We start from the raw sequence: 19,022 nt of genomic DNA, 5'->3' as shown, positions 1-19,022 counted from the left end.
TTTCAAACAGCCCTGGTGGTCCTGGAACTCACTCCGTAGACCAGACTGGCTTCCAACTCACAGAGAATCACCTGCCTCTGCGTCCGGAGTGCTGGGATTAGAGGTGTGCACCACTACCACCCAGCTACAAACAAATGTTTTTTAAAAAGGAAAAAGACTACCACTATGTACCCCAAGCTGGCTTCAACTCAAATTCTACTGCCTTTGCCTCCTAAGTGCTGGTATCACAGGCATAAACTACATCTGATTCCCTGTGCAATTTGGGGAGGAGGATGAAATAAAGTGTCATTCTAGCAGCCTGGTATAGGTTGAAAATCTAGGTTTGATTTTATAGCAATCCTGTGTCAAACTTCAGTGTTGGCATTAAAACTGTAATCCTCCAGCCAGGCTGTGGTGGCACACACCTTTAATCCCAGCAAGCAGGAAGCAGAGGCAGGTGGATCTCTGTGAGTTCGAGAGGCCAGCCTGGTCTATAAAGTGGGTTCCAGGACAGGCTCCAAAGCTACACAGAGAAACCATGTCTTAAAAAACACATCAAAATGACCGTAATCCTCTCATTCATCCAGTCCATTACCAAATCCTATCTAATTTACTTCCCAGCTATCCCCAAGATACTGTAAAACTGTCTTCAGCTCCACCTTCAGCTAGGTTCTCACTGACATTGCTGATCAGAACTACAGTGCATGCTCCCAAAGTGGTCCATTTGCCTCCAATAAACCTCCCCTCCTCTCTCCAATCTCATAACACCATTAAGCCTGAAGGAGCAAGCCTTCTCCTCCTCCACATCCCACGCCCTGGAGGGGAGACAAAATTTTCATTGGTTTCCTATTAATTGTAAAGTTAAAGCTACAAATTCCTGCAAATCTTCATGACCCCCAGGTTATCTCGTACCATAACCCCCTTCAAGTGCTCTCTCAGCATACTGGCTCTTCGTGCCTCTTAGTCATCTTCCCAAATGATAGGGCACTACTGCACACGCTGTTCTGTGAAGAACGTTCTGCCTTCTTCCTCTCTTCCCCGAATTAGAACTGTCCGATCAAACGGCAACAGCTCAGGCATCTTTTCCTCTGAAAATCCTTCAAGCTCATTAGTTACTCACAGCATGAGGCATCGCTCTCTTCGCTAGTCTTCCAATCAACTGGTGAGATTAGTTTAAAATGTTTCCCACACACACCCCAAGAGACACTAAAGCCCTGAAGTTAGAGAACATGTTTCTTCAGTGTCCTCCAACGCTCTGCACGATAAACGCCACTTGGATCGCTTATGAGAAGGCCTGGTACACAAGCATGGACCTTAGATTTCTCAACAAAATTATGCTTTGGAGGAACCATCGGATACTTCCTCCATCACTGTCTGTCTGGGGGCATAAATTAAGCCCTTAAAAAAAGACGGTTGAACCAATGGTATAAACTAAGTCCGCCTCCTCAGCCAAACCCGGCACTGAAGCCGGGAGGCCGGGAGTCGGGCATCACGCTAGTACAGCGCTGGAAGCAAAAGCGGCGTTGTGCAGAGCAGCTAGCTGTCAAGGGACAGCGGCCTTAGGGTTCCAGTCCTGCGGTCAGAGATCCCAAAGCTCCGCTCTAGCCTGCCAAGGGACTACTCTTTCCAGAACGCTCCCCTACCCCCACGGCAGGACCGTCAGCCGAGAATGCTAGGCTCGGGCCCATCACCTAGTCGCAGATTAGAACAGCTACCGTCCTCGTTCCCCGCACACTTACTCCGCGCCAGCTCCTAGCCTGGCAGCCTCTTCATCGCCAAGAACGCCTAACCTGCTCCGCTCGTTCCCAACCCACAATGCACAGCGCGCCTAGGGGGGACGTCACTACACGCCCCAATCCCAGAGCTGAGCCCTCGTGGCGTCATCAAGAACGGACCAATCGCAAGAGCGCATTCAGAGGGCGTTGCAGAAGAGAATGTTGGGAGCCGATTGGTTGCTCCTCTCCGGAAGTTCTGGAGGAAGAACTCAGTTGGAGCCAATTGCGCGGCGGCTGCGGCCGGCGGCGCGGTCAGTGGCGGCGCCGAAGAGAGTGGCTACCGCCATGATCGAGCAGCCAAAACGCAAGGGCCCGGAGCTGCCACTGGTTCCTGTCAAGCGGCCGCGACATGAGTTGCTGTTGGGAGCCGCGGGGGCCGGCCCCGGAGCCGGACAGCCGCAGGCGACTCCGGGAGCTTTGCTGCAGGCGGTAAGTGGGGAGGCATCCCTTCTTCGGCCCTCCGCTCCTCTCCCAATAGACCTTCCCGGCGCTGCGGGAACGGAAAGACAGAGAAGCTGAAGTGAAAGCAGGCCTCTGTTTACATACGTGCCGTGTGTTCTGCGTCTGTTTCATACATGTGTCCCTGTCGGACGCCTGTTTCCAGCCTTTGAATCGCCCTGTGAAGTAGCAGTGAATCATTTAAAACCTTGGCCTCAAAAATCAGGATCCAAAGTTCCGCATCCTAAATCTTCAGGGATTCAGCATAAAATAAACATTCAGAAAAGTTTGTAGAGTGGACGAATGAATGAATGAATGAATGAATGAATGGGAAGGGAAGCAAGGGAAATGAATGATACAGGCTCTCTCTGCCATCTGGTACAATTTACTTTTCTCTTTTTCTGATTTTGCATTATTAACAGTAATTAATATCCGTTGGCTCGAGTGTTAGCTGTTTTGCATGAGAAATTTCCATTAATCTTGGTAACAGCCCGAAAGGAGCTGTTATTTTGCATATAGGGAAAGCAAACTTCTTTGAGTTAGAAGCTAAGCTCCTAATGGCATTTCTTGTAAAATAGTGATCATGCCCTCACTACTATGATATTAGTTTCAGATACGGAAATAAATGTGCCTCCTGTCCCAACTCTCAATTCTGCTGGTGTGGTCATTAAAATAAGTAAATAAAATTGGCAAGGGGTGTAGGGCTGTAGTTGCATCTTTTCAGAAGGCTGACAAGAAAATTTTGAGGGAAGGAGTTGGAGGCCAAGCCTGCAACTCTGGGTTGACAATCCTACTTGTCAAGTAAGAATAAGTGTACCACCAGTAATCCTGAAATGTCTTTGGTAGATTCCGGTGTACTAACTTACTTTTTAACACAGCAAGGTCGCTGACTCAAAAATAAGTAAATAAAAAGCTGGACACACACAAATTTACACTCAAGCTGCTGAACAGGAGGGTCAAGGGTTCCAAGCCAGTGTAGGCTATTATAGCAAAACTCTTTTGTTGAACGGAAGAGAACTGTTTACCTGAAATCCTTACCTCCTAGTCAAACTTTTATGTCATCTGGCATCATTGCAGGTGGGGCTTAATTAGTATTTCTGGTTTTGCCTTTGAATCAAGGATCAATTATTAGTCTGGTAGCCAGGAGAATCACCACAACATTAAATCACATGATTCTCTGCTGAAAATATTGTGTTGGCTATTTCATTCCAAATTAAAGAAAAATCAAATTCTGTGTAATAACCCCTTTTCTATGCTCATGTACCCGTTTTCTAGCATGTCATCCTTCTCAAATAACACCAGCCTGTGTGCTGTTAATTCTGTTGCTGTTGTTGCATATGCTGGAATATTACTCCAAATGCCCACATGTTTAACTACTGGTTCTTTCAAATCTTGGTTCAGATGCCTGTTTTCAGTGGGCTCTCCTGGCCACTGTATTTTAAGTTAAAGTACCCTGTACTCTGGTACTCATATTTTTTTCCATTGCATGCAACACTAGGTGTTCTGCTTGTTTTTTGTTTTGTTTCCTTTCCCATTCTCTCACTCACTTTCCACCAGAATGCACAGTTCATTGTTTTATTGAGTGCTGTTTCCCCAGTGCCTAGATATATTAGGTTTATTTTTATCCGTATGTCTGTATGTATGTGTGAGTACCCTCATAGGCCAGAAGAGATTGTTGAATCCTCTGAACCTAGGGCTACAGGCACTTGAAAGCTGCCTAGTGTGGTACTGGGAACTGAATTCGGGACCTCTGGAAGAGCAGTAAGTGCTCTCTAACTACTGGGCCATCTCTGTGGTACACATGTGTTATTTTCAATAATTACACTAGATAAATATGCTCATGGTACATTATTTACATTACTTTTCATAGTTAATACATGATAATAAATATAAGTTAGTACACTGGAACCTACCAAAGAGATTTCAGGACTATTTTTGGTAGTACACTTATTTGCCAAGTAACACTGTCAGCCCAGGGTTGGAAGACTTGCCAAACAGGCTTAGCGTCCAAGACCCTAATCAGAAACTGCTTTGCCAAACCAAGCATAGCAATTCACACTTGTATTATTACCAGCACTCAGGAGGACTGAAAATTTAAGACCAGCCTGAGCTACTTATCAAAGCGCTGCTCATACCCCTAAAATCTATTTTGCATAGTAAGTTGTACTATGCAGGGTTTTTCAAAGGCTAGGTGGGTGAACTAGTCTGAGAAATGTTGTTCCTGCACTCCCAGAGCTTCATTTATTTGGGGAAAAAGAAGCATGTCAGCAATGACATGAGGAAGGAAACTTGAGGCAGCACTAAACCTAATGGAATACTGGTGGGGAGATGGCTGCTACTTAAGTTTGACTGTTAAAGAAAGACTCTGGGGAGGAAATATTTAAAAGGAGCCCAATAGCAGGAGAGCTCTGTGGGAGACATTTTTCCTTGTTAAGATCCTGAGGTATAAGTGAAGTCAGCATGATTAAGCAGTCAGAAGTTGGCTGTGGAACAAAAGCAGAGTTGGGGAGGAGAGTGGTATGGTGAGCATATGCTGGAATGTCCAAAGGTTTATCCAGTGAAAGGCAGGAGTTCTGTGAGCAGAGGTGCCATTCCCTAACCCAAATGAAATGCCTGCCCCGACTTCACAGCTTCCTTTGCCTATGTGCTGTGACTGCCTCACACTTCTCTTTGATTTAGGGACCTCCAAGGTGTTCTTCCCTTCAAGCCCCAATCATGTTGCTCTCAGGACACGAAGGAGAAGTGTACTGCTGCAAGTTTCACCCCAATGGATCCACCTTGGCATCTTCAGGATTTGACCGACTCATATGTAAGGCACAGTTTTTGAATCTAGAATTACTGCTTTCTGCTACATAATTTTTGTTGTTGTTTTTTGTTTTTCAAGACTGGGTTTCTCTGTGTAGCTTTGGAGCCTATCCTGGCACTCTCTGGAGACCAGGCTGGCCTCGAACTCACAGAAATCCGCCTGCCTCTGCCTCCTGAGTGCTAGGATTAAAGGCGTGCGCCACCAATGCCCGGCCATAATTATTTTTTTAAATTTTGTGTGCCATAGAAGGCTTTAGGCATCCGTCTAAATTTGCAAGTTAAATTATAGTGGTAACACAATAAAATGGGCCTCAAAATAATGAGCAATCATTCAGGTACATCCATATGGTAAATAAAAAGAAGGAAACATTTTACTAATTGGGAAGTGGGTTGCTTTGGTTAGAGTTATATATTCTCTCTCTCTCTCCCTCCCTCCCTCCTCTTATCACTCTCATGTAGCCCCAGCTGTCCTCAAACTGGCTATGTAATGAGAATGACTTTGGAACATCTAATCCTCCTGCCTCCACCTCCCAAGTATTGGAATTATGAACCTATACTACCAAGAGTAGCTGAAGATATAATTTTCCATGGAAATGACTCTTGAGATGATTTAGCAAGAGCATCAGTTTAGTAGCAGTGGATTACTGAGTGTTAAGAGCAAAGAAAGAACTTTTCTACTTATAAAAACATGAGACCTTCATCCATACCTAGGATCCTAGTATATGAGGGAGAAAAATGGGATCCTCAAGTGGTGACTCACTAAAGTCATCTGCTGCCAGATTCTCAGTTACTCATTAGGAATGTCCATATTTGAAAAAATAAGTATGGTTTGAAGAGAGGGCTCATCAGTTAAGAACATTTTTAGTTAGCAGGGATTGGCTGGGCCTTTAGTCCCAGCCCTCAGGAGGCAAAGGTAGGTGGATCTCTGGATTTGAGGCTATCCTGGTTTACAGAGAATAGCCAAGAAACACAAAAGCCCTGTTTTGAAAAGAAAGGGGGGGAAAGCACTTGTTGCTCTTCCAGAGGATGTGAGTTCACTTCCCAGTCCCTGACATCAAGTGGTTCACAACTGCCTATATACAGGTTCAAGGGATCCAGTGCTCTCTTCAGATCTCTGAGGGTGTCTGCCGACACACTTTCCACATCAATAAATAAGAAATCTTTAAAAAAAATAAATTGAAAATGAAGCTGAGGTGGTATAGCTCAATGGTTCCATTTTCAGGCTGTCTACAGACTCTGAGCATACAAGAAAAAGTACTAAGTTTTTAAAAATTAAAGCTGAAGGGGTGGAAAGATACTTCAGCAGTTAAATGCGTATATTGCTCTTGTAGAGGGCCCAAGTTTGGTTCCCAGTACCTGCATGGTGGCTCGCAACCATCTCTACCTCCAGTTCCAGGGAATCCGACTCCCTCTTGTAACCTTCATAGGCAGGCATGCATATGGTGCATATACATACTTCCTGACAAAACACTCATACACATGAAATAAATAAACAAATCTTGTCTAATAAGTTAAGGCTGAGAAAATAGCTCAGTCAGTTAGGACCTGAGTTCAATTTGCAGAACTCATATAAAGCTGGGTAGGGTGGCATGTGCTTTAATTCTCGGCTCTGGGAGGGTGGACAGGTAGACCCCTGGGGCCCATCAGCTGGCCAGCCTAGTCTACTTAGCAAGTTCCTGGCCATTGAAGAGATCCTGTCTCAAAAAGAAAAAGGTAGATTATGTCTGATGAACAGCACCCACAGTTGTCCTCTCTGGCTTCCATATGTGTGCACTAGTGTACATTGACAATGGAACACATGAGCACATGCACACACAGAGAAATGTTAGTGTTAGGAAGATTGGTCTCGGTGGTAGAACTGATGTTGTTCCATGGGCATGCAATTTCAGAAATATTTTCCTGGTTATTTCACATTGACCTTTCTCTGGTGATGGTTTCCTTCCCTTCTCAACAGTATTGTGGAATGTCTATGGTGACTGCGATAACTATGCCACATTGAAGGGACACAGTGGAGCAGTAATGGAGCTGCATTATAACACAGATGGCAGGTGAGCATTCTGCATAATGAAATGACAACTGCTTCCCATACTAGTGCTTAGCATCTCTTAGAGACAGACTCTGTCAAAAACTGCATTTTGGTGGAGCATAGTGGCATAACCCTGTAATGTCAGCACTGAGGAAGCTGAGGTAGGAGGAGCACAGTTTTAAGGCTCATATAGGTAACATAGTGTACAGTTAAAGCACGTCATCATTTACCTTCTAATATGCCAGTACTCAACCAGATGTTTTGTTTTGTTATGTTTTCTGTTTTATAGACAAGATTTCTCTGTGAAACAGTCCTGGCTGTACTGGAACTTGCTCTATAGACCAAGCTGGCCTCCAGCTTACAGAGATCCACCTGCCTCTGCCTTCAAGTGCTGGGAATAAAGGCATACACCACCACTGCCTGGTGAAATGAAGCAAATGAAATTTGAAATTAGCTTAGCGCTTTAAATTTTTTATCATGGTGCGTAGAGGCACATGTCAGCTCTCAGAAAGGCAGAGGCGGGCAGATGTCTAAGTTCAAAGCCAGCCTACTCTACATAGTGAGATCCTATCTCAAAAAAAAAATTTTTAAAAACACAATTTTTTATTTATTTATTTATTTATTTATTTATTTATTTATTTGACATACCCAGTGTTTTACGTGGAGATTTCAACTCTGGTCCTTGTAGCTGAGCCATCTCCACAGCTCCTTTTTGTTTTCTTTGAATCATAGTCTTGGTAATTTACTCAGGCTGACTTTGAATTTACAGTCCTCCTGCCTCAGCCCCTGAATAACTGGGATTACAGGTGTATGACACTGCACCTTGCTTATTTTACATTTCTGATCTCCAATTTTGCATTTTAAGTTAAGAAAGTATTATAAGAGACTGGAGAGACAGCTCAGAGGTTAAGAACATGTCTCAGGATTTCTGTTGCTTTAAGTAGACACCACAACAATTCTCTTTTGTTAGTATTTCAAGGCAGGGTTTCTCTGTAGGTAGGCTAGGCTGGCCTCAAACTCAGAGATCCACCTGCCTCTGCCCACCCCCCACCCCCCCCCACCCCCGCCAGCCCCCTCCCCCCCGAGCCCGCACCCCCCCAGTGCTGAGATTAAAGGCGTGTGTCACCACTACCCAGCAACCATAGCAACTCTTTTATTTTATTTTATTTTTTGGTTTTTGAGACAGGGTTTTCTCTGTGTAGCTTTAGAGCCTATCCTGGCACTCGCTCACTCTGGAGACCAGGCTGGCCTTGAACTCACAGAGATCCACCTGCTTCTGCCTCCTGAGTGCTGGGATTAAAGGTGTGCGCCAACGCCCGGCCATAGCAATTCTTGCAAAAGGAAATATTTATTTGGAGCTGGCTTACAGTTCAGAGATTAGTCCAGTATTGTCATGGCAGAAAGCATGGGAGCACATGGGCAGACATGGTGCTGGAGAGGTAGCTGAGAGTTCTACATCTAGATCACCGGGCAACAGGGAGAGAGAGAGAGACACTGGGCCTGGCTTGAGCATATGAAACTTCAAAACCCACCCCTAGTTATACACTTCCTCCAGCAAGGTCACACCTACTTCAGCAAGGCCACACCTCCTGATAATCTTTTTCTTCAGCATTGTATTGGGCGTTATTGCATGTAGTCCATTCTTGGTTCTTGGGTGGTGATGAGGCAGGAGCATCTTGAGTTCAAGACCTGCCTGGGCTACATAGCATGGTCCTGTCTCAAAGGAATTTCAAGAAGTCATAATTATAAGATCGAGTTTAACTTAGAACTCTTTCCCATAGACAGAGCAAAGGGTTGGAATTATTCTGCTCTTAAATCTTGAATTACCAGTCAGGCTCCCCTCCACCACAGAAGAAAGTGCTTAAATACTTCTATGTGAGAGGGTATTGTATCCAGGTGTATCACAGAAAGGAAAAGATTGATTGATTAAAACTTCTATATTGGTTGTGTGGTGTGGGTCAACCTGATAGTGAAACCAGTAGGTAAATAGGATTGCCAAAGATAGGGTGAGGTACCCTGGGTTCAAGAGCTAAATGTATAATGCGGCAGGTAGTGATCCAGAAGAATCTGACAGGTTTCAGCAAGTGAAAAAGAGATCCCACTCTTTTTCTGTTTTGAGTTTGTCTTTTATTTTATTCATATAGGTATTTGCATGCATGTATGTCTGTGTACTACATGTATGCAGTACAGGTGGAGGCCAAAAAGAGGGCATCAGATCCCCTGTAACTAGAGTGACAGCTGGTTGTCAGCCTTTATGTGGGTGCTGGGAATCAAACCCAGGTCATTTGAAAGAGCAGCCACTTAACCACTGAGCGTGTCTCTATTCCCTGTTGTTTGTCTTATATTTTTTGTGTTGTTCTTCTAGCATGCTCTTCTCAGCATCGACAGATAAAACTGTGGCTGTGTGGGATAGTGAAACAGGCGAGAGGGTTAAAAGGCTGAAGGGTCACACTTCCTTTGTGAACTCATGTTATCCAGCCAGACGGGGCCCACAGCTTGTCTGCACTGGCAGTGACGATGGTACAGTTAAGGTAGGTATTATCTCATCTGTGTTGTCGGTTGGATTGGCATAATGTAAACTCTTGTCTTTCTACCAACATTATGCTTTTCTCTTAGTTGTAACTCATTTTCCAAAGCACACTTAAAAATTTCCCAATTAAGCAGGCAGTGGTGGTGCACACTTTTAATCCCAGCACTTGGGAGGCAGAGGCAGGCGGATCTCTGTGTGTTTGAGGCCAGCCTTGTCTACATAGTGAGTTCCAGGACAGGCTCCAAAGCTACAGAGAAACCCTATCTCAGGGGGGAAATAAATCCCAATTAAAATAATACCCTACAGAATTCTGTTAGAACCATAGAATGTATTGCTACTTGGAATCAATGGATTGCATGGATTTTATTCATGGCTTAGCTACAACTTGTGTGGCTTTGAGCAGTTCACTCTCTGCACTTTGCTTTATTTTTTTTCTTTTTATTTATTTATTTATTTATTTATTTATTTATTTATTTATTTTCTTTCTGAGACAAGGTTTTTCTATGTAGCCCTGGTTGTCCTGGAACTCACTCTGTGGACCAGGCTAGCCTTATGTGCTACTGCCACCTGGTACACTTTCTTAACCTTTCAAACTCTAACAGTAATATAAGTGTCTTACAAGGTTGCTGTGAAATAACAGGTGTCTGAAGAGCTCGTCAAGCACTCAGTGGCCTAGGATGGGAATTTACAGATCATTTAGTTCCATGATTCCCAAGCTGTCTGTGTTAGGACCACCTGAAGAACCTACTAAAAAGCCCGGAGTAGAGCCACTGCTGGCGACCTCAGTGGTGTAGTGAGACACTCTCAAAAGACAGACAGTAACAAAATTAGCCAGAGAATGGCCGGCCATCCTCAGCTGCCTAGCAAGAGTCTGTCTCAAGAAAAAGAACTCAATAAATAGCAAATAACTAAAAACTAATCAGAGTCTGGTTCAGTGAGTCTAGAATGGTCACCAAATACTGAGTGTTTTCCACTGAGATTTCAGAGCCTAGTGACCTCATCCAGAATGCTCCTTTGACACAATAAAATGGGGCCTAGGAACAAGGGGAAAACAACAATCAGGTTGTCTCAAAGGCATGATGCTTCATAGTATCAACTGTATTGTGAGTTTCATTGTGACACTTTCAGACATACGTATCCTTATACCATGTTCATACACATACACATATGCACACACGGTACCTTACCCTTTTCTCTGGCTGCCACATTCCCGGGCTGCTTGCTTTTTAATTTTTATCCTTTTTTTTTTCTACTTATTTTATATGTATGATTGTTTTGTCTGCATGTTTGTACTTGTACAACGTGCATTCCTACTTCTCTAAAAGAACAGTAAGAACTTGTTCTCTAAAAGAACAAGACTCTGTCTTGGGTCAAAGTACACATAAACTAGCCAGCACAAGGCCTGTATCACTAAGCTCTTGCTTACATGTACTTATTCATTTATTTTGGTGGTGGTGGTGGTGGTTGGAACCCAGGACCTCACAAGTGCTAAGGAGTACTCTGATAGTAAATTGGGGTTGGAGAGATGGTTCAGCAGTTAAGAGCATTTGCTGCTCTTGCAGAGGACCCACACAGTGACTAATGACCATATGTCACTTTGATTTGGGGGGAATCTAATGGCCTCTTAAGAGCACTGCATCCATGTAGTTCACAGACACACACACAGGCAAAACACCCATACACATATAAATATATAAATCTTAAATCTAATAAATAAAGGTGGTGATTCTGATGGTGATTTTGACGTGTTCTGTGCTGAATGTCATTCTATGCTGAATCACTTGGGGTTTGCAAGCCTGGAACCCTAGGTTAGCTGTACTGAATTTGGAATCTTTTTTTTCTTTCTTTCTTTCTTCAAGACAGGGTTTCTCAGTACCTTTGGCATTTGTCATAGAACTTGCTATGTAGACCATGCTGGCCTTGAACTCATAGAGATCCACCTGCCTCTGCCTCCTGAGTGCTGGGATTAAAGGTGTGTACCACAACCATCAGGTGAATTTGGAATCCTAAGGTTAAAGTAAGTGTGTGTGTGTGTGTGTGTGTGTGTGTGTGTGTGTGTGTGTGTGTGTGTGTGTGTGTGTGTGGTGTATGCACATAAGTGCCTGAGTTGTCCAGAAGACACTGTCATCCCCTGGAGCTGGAGTTACATCCGATGTTAGTGCTGGGATATGAACTTGGGTCCTCTGGAAGAGCAATAAGAACTTTTGGTTGCCTTGCCATCTCTTCAGCCCCATTAACAAGTGTTGTTAAACCGGGCAGTGGTGGCGAACGCCTCTAATCCCAGCACTGGGAAAGCAGAGCCAGGAGGATCTCTGTGAGTTCCAGGACAGCCAGAACTGTTTCACAGAGAAACCCTGTCTTGAAAAACAAAAACAAAAACAAAAAAAGGTGTTGTTAAGGGCCTGTTACACTTAGTGCAATAGATAGACGTTTATTCTCATTTGTATTCTTTCCTTTTCTCTTCCATTTTGCCTTTCCCCCTTTGTCCTCCTGTTTCTTTTTGGGTCCTTTAGCTTTTCCTTTTTTCTGGTAAAAGGAACAATTTATTGCTCAAAGCAGTATTGTTTTAGATTTATTTTATGTGTCTAAATGTTTTGCCAGTATATGTCTGTGTGTGCTGTGTCCATGGGTTGTACCTACAGAGATTAAAAGGCATTAGATCCCCTGGGACTAGAATTACAAATGGTTGTGAGCCACTATGTAGATGCTAGGACTCAAAGCCAGGTCCTCCACAAGAGCACTGGGTGCTTTTAACTTCTGAGCCCCCTCTGCAGCCCAAAGTACATTTTGTAAAATGGGCAATATGTCATATCATGTAAAGATGACTGCTTTTCATGTAGTCCTTTTTTCCATATTTTATGTTTTTATTTATATGTGTGTATTTGTGTACTTTCTGGAACTGAAGTTGTAGGCACTTGGTGAGCCTCCATGTGGGTGTTGGGAATTGAACCCTGCTTCTGCCTCCTGGGTAATGGGATCAAAGCCTGGCTCTATGGCTCTTATGTTAGGCCTGGTCAGGGAACGTACTTTAAGATGAGCCTAGAACATGTTCTACAAAAACTTTAGGCAAATGATGAACATTAGAAGTAATGAGGTGGGATTATGAGCTGCTCACTAGTACATGATAAAGGTGTGTTGGCCATTTCTGTGACATCCCTACCAAAGATAAATCTTCAGTCTCACCCAAGCAATACCAGACAAGGCCTAGTGCAGGGGGGGAAATTCCTGTGATCTTCACAATCGCCAAGGCCACAAAGCTCAAGGGAAAAAGACTAAAAAGTCATGACAAATTTAACACATAGTTCCAAACTGAATCTTGGTGTCTTATTAAGGGTAAGTAGGTGATGGTTAAGCTTGAATGGCGTTTTGAGCGTCATGGTAAACTTGTGTCTCAGTTTCTTCCTGTTGATGGCACACTGAGGTTAGGTAGGGACATCTGTGTGGGACAAACACTAGGAGGTATTAGGGAGATCGGGCACTACTCAGCAACTCACTCTAAAATGATTTTAAGGAAAAAAGAAAAAACTCTTCCAACTTTTCAGTAAGTTGTGATTATTTCAAAATTTTAAAATTATTTTAATTAAACTTAAGTGGCTACCATACCTTTTAGGTTAAAGACAGTTTGGCGCCAGGTGTTGGGGCACACACCTATAACCCAGTACACAGGAGGCTGAGGCAAGAAAATGGTGAGTTTCAGACTAGCCTGCACTACATAGTGACTGCCTCAAAAAAAAAAAAAAAAAAATGAGGGACAAAGATTTTTATCTGAATAAACATTATCTGTTGAGACAAAGGTTCTTCATATATTATATGGGACCTGAATTACCAAGGCCTTTACTTCCAAACCAAGAAGTTTGAACTTGGTCTGGAGAATTGCACAGCTTAATGTCTCTTTGAAGGGGAAAAAAAAGGAAAGGAAAGCACTCCTTTCTCAGGTGTCTCTTTCCTATAGATTTTTTTAAAGGTTTATTTTATTTATTTTTACTTTATGTGCATGTGTGTCTGTGTGAGGATGCCCTTGATTGGGAGTTGCAGACAGTTATGAGCTGCCATGTGAGTGCTGGGAATTGAACCCAGGTCCTCTGGAAGAGCAGCCAGTGCTCTCAACTGCTGAGCTGTCTCTCCAGCCCCCTCCTATAGATTTTTTTTGCTTGAGATAAAGTTTAGAAAGCTAGACTGGGGCTGTAACTCCGTGTAGAACCCTTACCTGTCATGCACAGGGTCCTTGGTTCACTCTCTAGCACTTAAAATAAATGAAATAAATCAAAATTAAAGTGACTTTGATACCTGAACATTGCACCATCCCCAAAGAAAACCAACGAAGTCATTCCTGTTTCCTTCCTATAGTCTAGCCCCTTGGCAACTTAGCCTGTCTGTGTCTCTCTCATTTACCTGCTCTGGACATTCCCTACAAATAAAACGAGACAAGCTACAATCTCAGTGTCCAGGGGAAATCTCAAATTTGAGACCAACCTGGGCTACTTTTCTGTACAATATGGAGAATGATCTATGATAACCATACCTTTCGTCTTGAATGAGTGAGTTTATTAAGTACATAACAAGCAAATGTAAAAGAACAAATAGTAAATAGCATGAACGGCAAATAGCAAAATATCCTCGAATTAATTTATAATAGCCAGCAAAGATGCTGGAAGTAGCCTGCTTGAGAGGTCAGAGGTAACCCTATCAAATCAGAACTCACACAGACACACAGCAGAAATCAGCTGCGGAAGTTGGGACACTCTGCTGGAGTTCCCACTGAGCTTTCTCCCCTGGCTAAGCTGGATTCTCCTTCCCACTACAGGCATTTTTGCATCATAGAATGGGGACTGTTGAAACTGGTTACCTTCTAGCTGTTCTCAAAGGCATGGGGTTTAATTCCCTTAGCTGCTGGCTGTTTCTCCATCTCCCTGGTGCAGACCCAGCTTGACCCTGGATTAGGGTTTGGAGGAGACAACAGAGGATCTCTCCACTCCTGGAATCCACTTTCTTCAAGCACACCACAGTGTACCAATGTAATTTACATTACAGCTACATGGTACAACAGTCTCAGTGTTTTTCAGGGCTGGGATAAAGTGCTTTTTGTGCAAGCATGGGAACCAAAGTTCAGATCCCTACCACCCAAGGAAAAAAGATGGTGGGCCTGGTGGTTTACTAGAATCCTAGTCCACTGGGCGGAAGAGACAGAGAATCCATGGAACAAGCTGAGAGAGTAGCTGAAATGACAGGCTCCAGATTCAGAGACCCCAGTATAGGCAGACGATCCTGTCCCACAGGCCACTCCCAAGTAACCACACAGAGGCTATTAATTAAATAATTATAAATTTTATAATTAATTATAAATGCTTGGCCAATAGCTCAGGCTTGTTACTCGCTAACTCTTATAACCCATTATTTCTTATCTATGCTCTGCCACATGACTTGGTACCTTTTCTCAGTACAGCTTGTCCTTCTTCCCATCATTCTGTTTGGCTCTCCTCCTAACTTTATTCTATCCAGCTAGTGGCCAGCCAGCTTCTTTTTAAACCAGTCACAGCGGCATGTACTCCCATGGTGTAAAGGAATATTCCACACCCCACCTCTGTGTGTAAGGGGAAATGGCACCTGATGTCAGCCTGCAGCTTGCACAGTGCATTCATTGTTTGTACATCACACATGCATTAATATACATCATGGGCGCACGCTACACACAAGTGAACAAATTTTTTTTTCTTCCCTGCAGCTGAATGTGGTACTACACTTGTGTGATCATGGTGCTTGTGAGGGGAATCAGGAAGATAAAGAACTCTTGAGGTTTTTGGTTTAGTTTTTTTTGACAGAGAAACTGAAAATATTACTAAAATGACTTGTTCTTCCAGGCTTCATTAGGCGATAAAAGTGATCCCCGTGTCATGAGATACTATTGCTTCATAATGAAAGCACTGGAGACAGTGATGAGATCGAGACAGTTTGTTACAGCCTTTCAAAGCCAGGCGCAGCCTAGCATGGAGGCACGCTGCTGGCGTGCAGAGAAAAGTTATAACTGAACTGACACATGACCCTCCTCTTTCCGGAACTGTCAAGAGTACAGCCCTTTTCTTTGTTTGTTTGTTTGTTTGTTTGTTTGTTTGTTTGTTTTTCAAGACAGTTTCTCTGTAGTTTTGGAACCTCTACTGGAGCTTACTCTATAGACTACGCTAGGCTCATACTCACAGAGATCCACCTGCCTCTGCCTCCGAGCGCTGGAATTAAAGGTTTGCACCACCAACACCCAATAGGAGTAATCTTAGGTGCCATCTAGGTCTTATTTTTCACTGACACTTGTTACATTTTACATACTGATTTTGATTGTTTAAGATTTATTTATTTTTCTTTTATATGTATAGGTGTGTTGCCTGCATGTCTGTCTGTGCATCATTTACATTGCCTGGCACTTGTGGAGGCCAGAAGAGGGAGTCAGATCCTTTGGAATTGTGGGGGCTGGGAGTCAAACCTGGGTCCTCTGGAAGAACAGCAGCCAGTGCTCTTAGTCACTGAGCCATCTCTCCACCCCCATGGGCAGGCTTAGCTGTTTAGTAATTGGATGCCCTAAACTTCTAGCTTAGATGGGAAGGCTCAGGGTTGGGAATAGCTGAAGTGCCAAGCATTAGCAGGGGCCCAGTGTTTCCGGTTCATTTGAAGGTGGCCTGGGGTGTGCTGTGTGATTGCTCCTGAGAATTATGTTACTGATGGTGCCTGTTTTCCACTTCAGCTTTGGGACATCCGCAAGAAAGCAGCTATCCAGACATTTCAGAACACATACCAGGTGTTAGCTGTGACCTTCAACGACACAAGTGATCAGATTATCTCTGGTGGAATAGACAACGATATCAAGGTATGGTTGTTTATGTTATATTTACCTTTCATGTATACATAGCAGAAGTAATCTTTTTAAAATTTTGACATTGTAGGTGGTTGGCACTTAATGCCAAACTAAAAGGAAGATAGTGACCTGAAACTTACTTTCTTTTGTACTAATTACTTCCTAAATCAAAGGTTACATATAAATGTATATAGGCTCATAGAATTGCCACCAAGGACCAGGTGTTTAATATGAAATGTGTAATCCTTGAGTGGAGGGGAACTGTGAAAAATACAGAGTATGGCCAGGCCTGATAGTGCACGCCTTTAATCCCAACACTCAGGAGGCAGAGGCAGGCAGATTTTGATGAGTTCAAGGCCAGCCTGGTTTGCAGAGTGAGTTCCAGGTCAGTTGGAGCTACATAGAGACCTTTTCTTGAAAAAACAATATGGAGTGAATTCATTCCCTGACTAGATTATCTGTCTACTCATTTTTAATTACACTTATTTCTGTGTGTGGAGGTCAGAGAACAACTTGTAATCAGTTCTGTCCTGTCCTGTGAGTCCCAGGGGTTGACATCAAACTGTCAGCCTTGGTAGCAGGTGCCTTTACCTATTGAACCTTCTTACTCTACACAAGACATTGACAATCGTTTTTTAGCTCTCTGGTCTAAAGAGACAGTGATTAATCTCTGACTGTCTCCCCTCCTCCTCAGTATGGTCCTTTTGACAGTGTGGAAAGGAAGTTTCCTAAGCTTTTCCAAGAAGAGGGAACATACATTGGGGAAAGCTGTGGACCAGCCCAGCCCCACCCTCCACCCCCCATCCCCTGTTTTGGCAGCCATGACAGGCTAAAACCTGCTTGCCTGACCTTGCTGGGCATGCCCTGCTCACTAGGAGGTCAGATGCCCTCCTCTTGGCAAGGAACCAATCAGAAGTTAGCTAGCATGGCTCTGGGTGTGCTTTCCGGACAAGTGCACAGCAGTGATGTGGGGAGCATAGCAACCGCCCTGGGAGGGCCGATGGGCCCTAACAACCAGTTGACCAATCAACACAGGGCAGGTCCTCCAAGCCTGGAGGTGCACCAATCCTGAGCCTGTGGATACTCCTAGACTCCTTATGTTGCTGTAAGATCCCTGTCTCGTGGTTTCTCTGGGTCTTTCTGCAGCCATCTGTGGTGGATGAAAGAAAGGTCTGAGCTAATAGAGTTAGCTTGTTAAACAACTGCAATAAAAGACTCATTGCTTTTGCATCAAAATGGGCCGCTTGGTGATTTTGGGGTTCAGAATTTGGGCACAACATGGACCAGTCCTAAATTCCAACCAGTTCCTCCTTTTGTGGTTGCCTCATGTTCTTCAGCTCCTTTAAGCCCCAGTTTCCTTGAGTAAACAGCGATGAGAGCAGCATCTGCCTTGTGGGCTTGTAAGGTTCACAGAGTCGTAGACATAGCAAGTGCCAATTGGCAGGCAGTGTGGAGCTGCAGTTGGTGTCTGCCTCTGCCTCTTTGGAGTCTTTGAGGAGCTCCGTCTGCTTTATTGTGACCATAATGATAGGTAATGCTCAACTTCCTGTTGTGACCCTGCTTAGAAGCTTTACCTCCCCAACCCCCTCTCCTTTGCTTTTACTAGATGAGGTGTCCTTACTTTTGTCTGCAGGTGGTGGAAGTGCTTCAGCCTTTCTTTCTTCAGCACTCCATCGGCTTCTTTCTTGTCTTCTTTTGCATGCACACCCACAAGTGTGCACACATGCACACACACATCCCAGCTGCTGGTCTGCATCAAGCTTTCTATTTTCTATGTAGCTGAGGATGGTCTTCCCTACTCCTCCTTGTCAGAGGCTGTGGGAGTATACAGTAGGTGACAACTAGCGTTTAGATGTCAGTCTATCAGAGGAATGATTCTCTGGTGGAGAATACTGTTCAGGTAAGGCTAATGGGACCATTGACTCTGGGAACTAGTGATTTTGTCTGTCATTTTACATGTGCAAAAGTAGCTATTATTGTTAGACCCCCGAAAACTCAAGTATCCGGGGTCTCAGGCCAGGTTCGCGGTCACCACAATCACCAGGCGGATTCGAGAGCTTACTGCAAACTGCACGAGGCTTTATTGTAATTTAACGAACTAACCCCATGTTAGCTCGGGTCTTTCACCCACCCGCCATGGCGGACAGCTAGAAAAAGACGGCTCCTTGGGTCTCCCAAAAGATCTTATAGGGCAGCGTAAGGGGAGTGTCTAGGGGTACGCACAGGCTCACGATTGGTGTGCCTCCAGGCTTGGAGGGCTTGCCCTGTGTTGATTGGTCAACTGGTTGTTATGGCTCATAGGCCCTCCCAGGGTGGTTGCTATGCTCTCTACGTCATTGCTGTGCGCTTGTCCGTAAAGCACACCCAGGGTCGTAAAGCATAGCGCCACCAGCTAACTTCCGATTGGTTCCTTGTCACGAGACAGGCATCTGACTTTCTAGTGACTAACTTCTGATGGGTTCCTTGTCACAAGACAGGCATCTGACCTCTACGTGACCAAGGTAGGTTTATGGCAAGCACGTGTTCGGCTGTTATGGCTGCCAAAAGGGAAGCCGGTTCCTTCATTATGACACTGGGTGGTGATAGTGGTGGTAGTGCACGCCATTAATCCCAGCCCTCGGGAGGCAG

General features: G+C 44.2%; 2 protein-coding genes across 5 annotated transcripts in view; one reads left to right on the top strand and one right to left on the bottom strand.

Moving 5' to 3' along the window:
* The window catches only part of Zcchc17 (zinc finger CCHC-type containing 17), a 47,449-nt gene extending 45,626 nt beyond the window's left edge, over nt 1-1,823 (bottom strand). Inside the window, exon 1 of one of the 4 annotated variants that reach the window (XM_027399429.2) lies at nt 1,719-1,823. The gene's annotated coding sequence lies outside the window, so the exon portion shown is untranslated. Of the gene's footprint in view, nt 1-891; nt 1,019-1,718 lie in introns of those variants that run through there. The other 3 variants (XM_027399432.2, XM_027399434.2, XM_027399431.2) reach the window with 3 other exon arrangements.
* A 161-nt stretch (nt 1,824-1,984) lies between these two features.
* Snrnp40 (small nuclear ribonucleoprotein U5 subunit 40) overlaps nt 1,985-19,022 on the top strand; it is a 32,881-nt gene continuing 15,843 nt past the window's right edge. Inside the window, exons 1-5 of the mRNA XM_027399436.2 lie at nt 1,985-2,183; nt 4,872-5,001; nt 6,952-7,045; nt 9,389-9,554; nt 16,284-16,406. Of these exons, the coding sequence (XP_027255237.1) occupies nt 2,040-2,183; nt 4,872-5,001; nt 6,952-7,045; nt 9,389-9,554; nt 16,284-16,406 (657 nt within the window). The 5' untranslated portion in view covers nt 1,985-2,039. The remainder of the gene's footprint in view (nt 2,184-4,871; nt 5,002-6,951; nt 7,046-9,388; nt 9,555-16,283; nt 16,407-19,022) is intronic.

The sequence above is a fragment of the Cricetulus griseus genome, chromosome 2 (assembly GCF_003668045.3).
Source record: "Cricetulus griseus strain 17A/GY chromosome 2, alternate assembly CriGri-PICRH-1.0, whole genome shotgun sequence".
NCBI lineage: Eukaryota > Metazoa > Chordata > Mammalia > Rodentia > Cricetidae > Cricetulus > Cricetulus griseus.
This window is presented reverse-complemented; position numbering and strand designations above follow the sequence as displayed.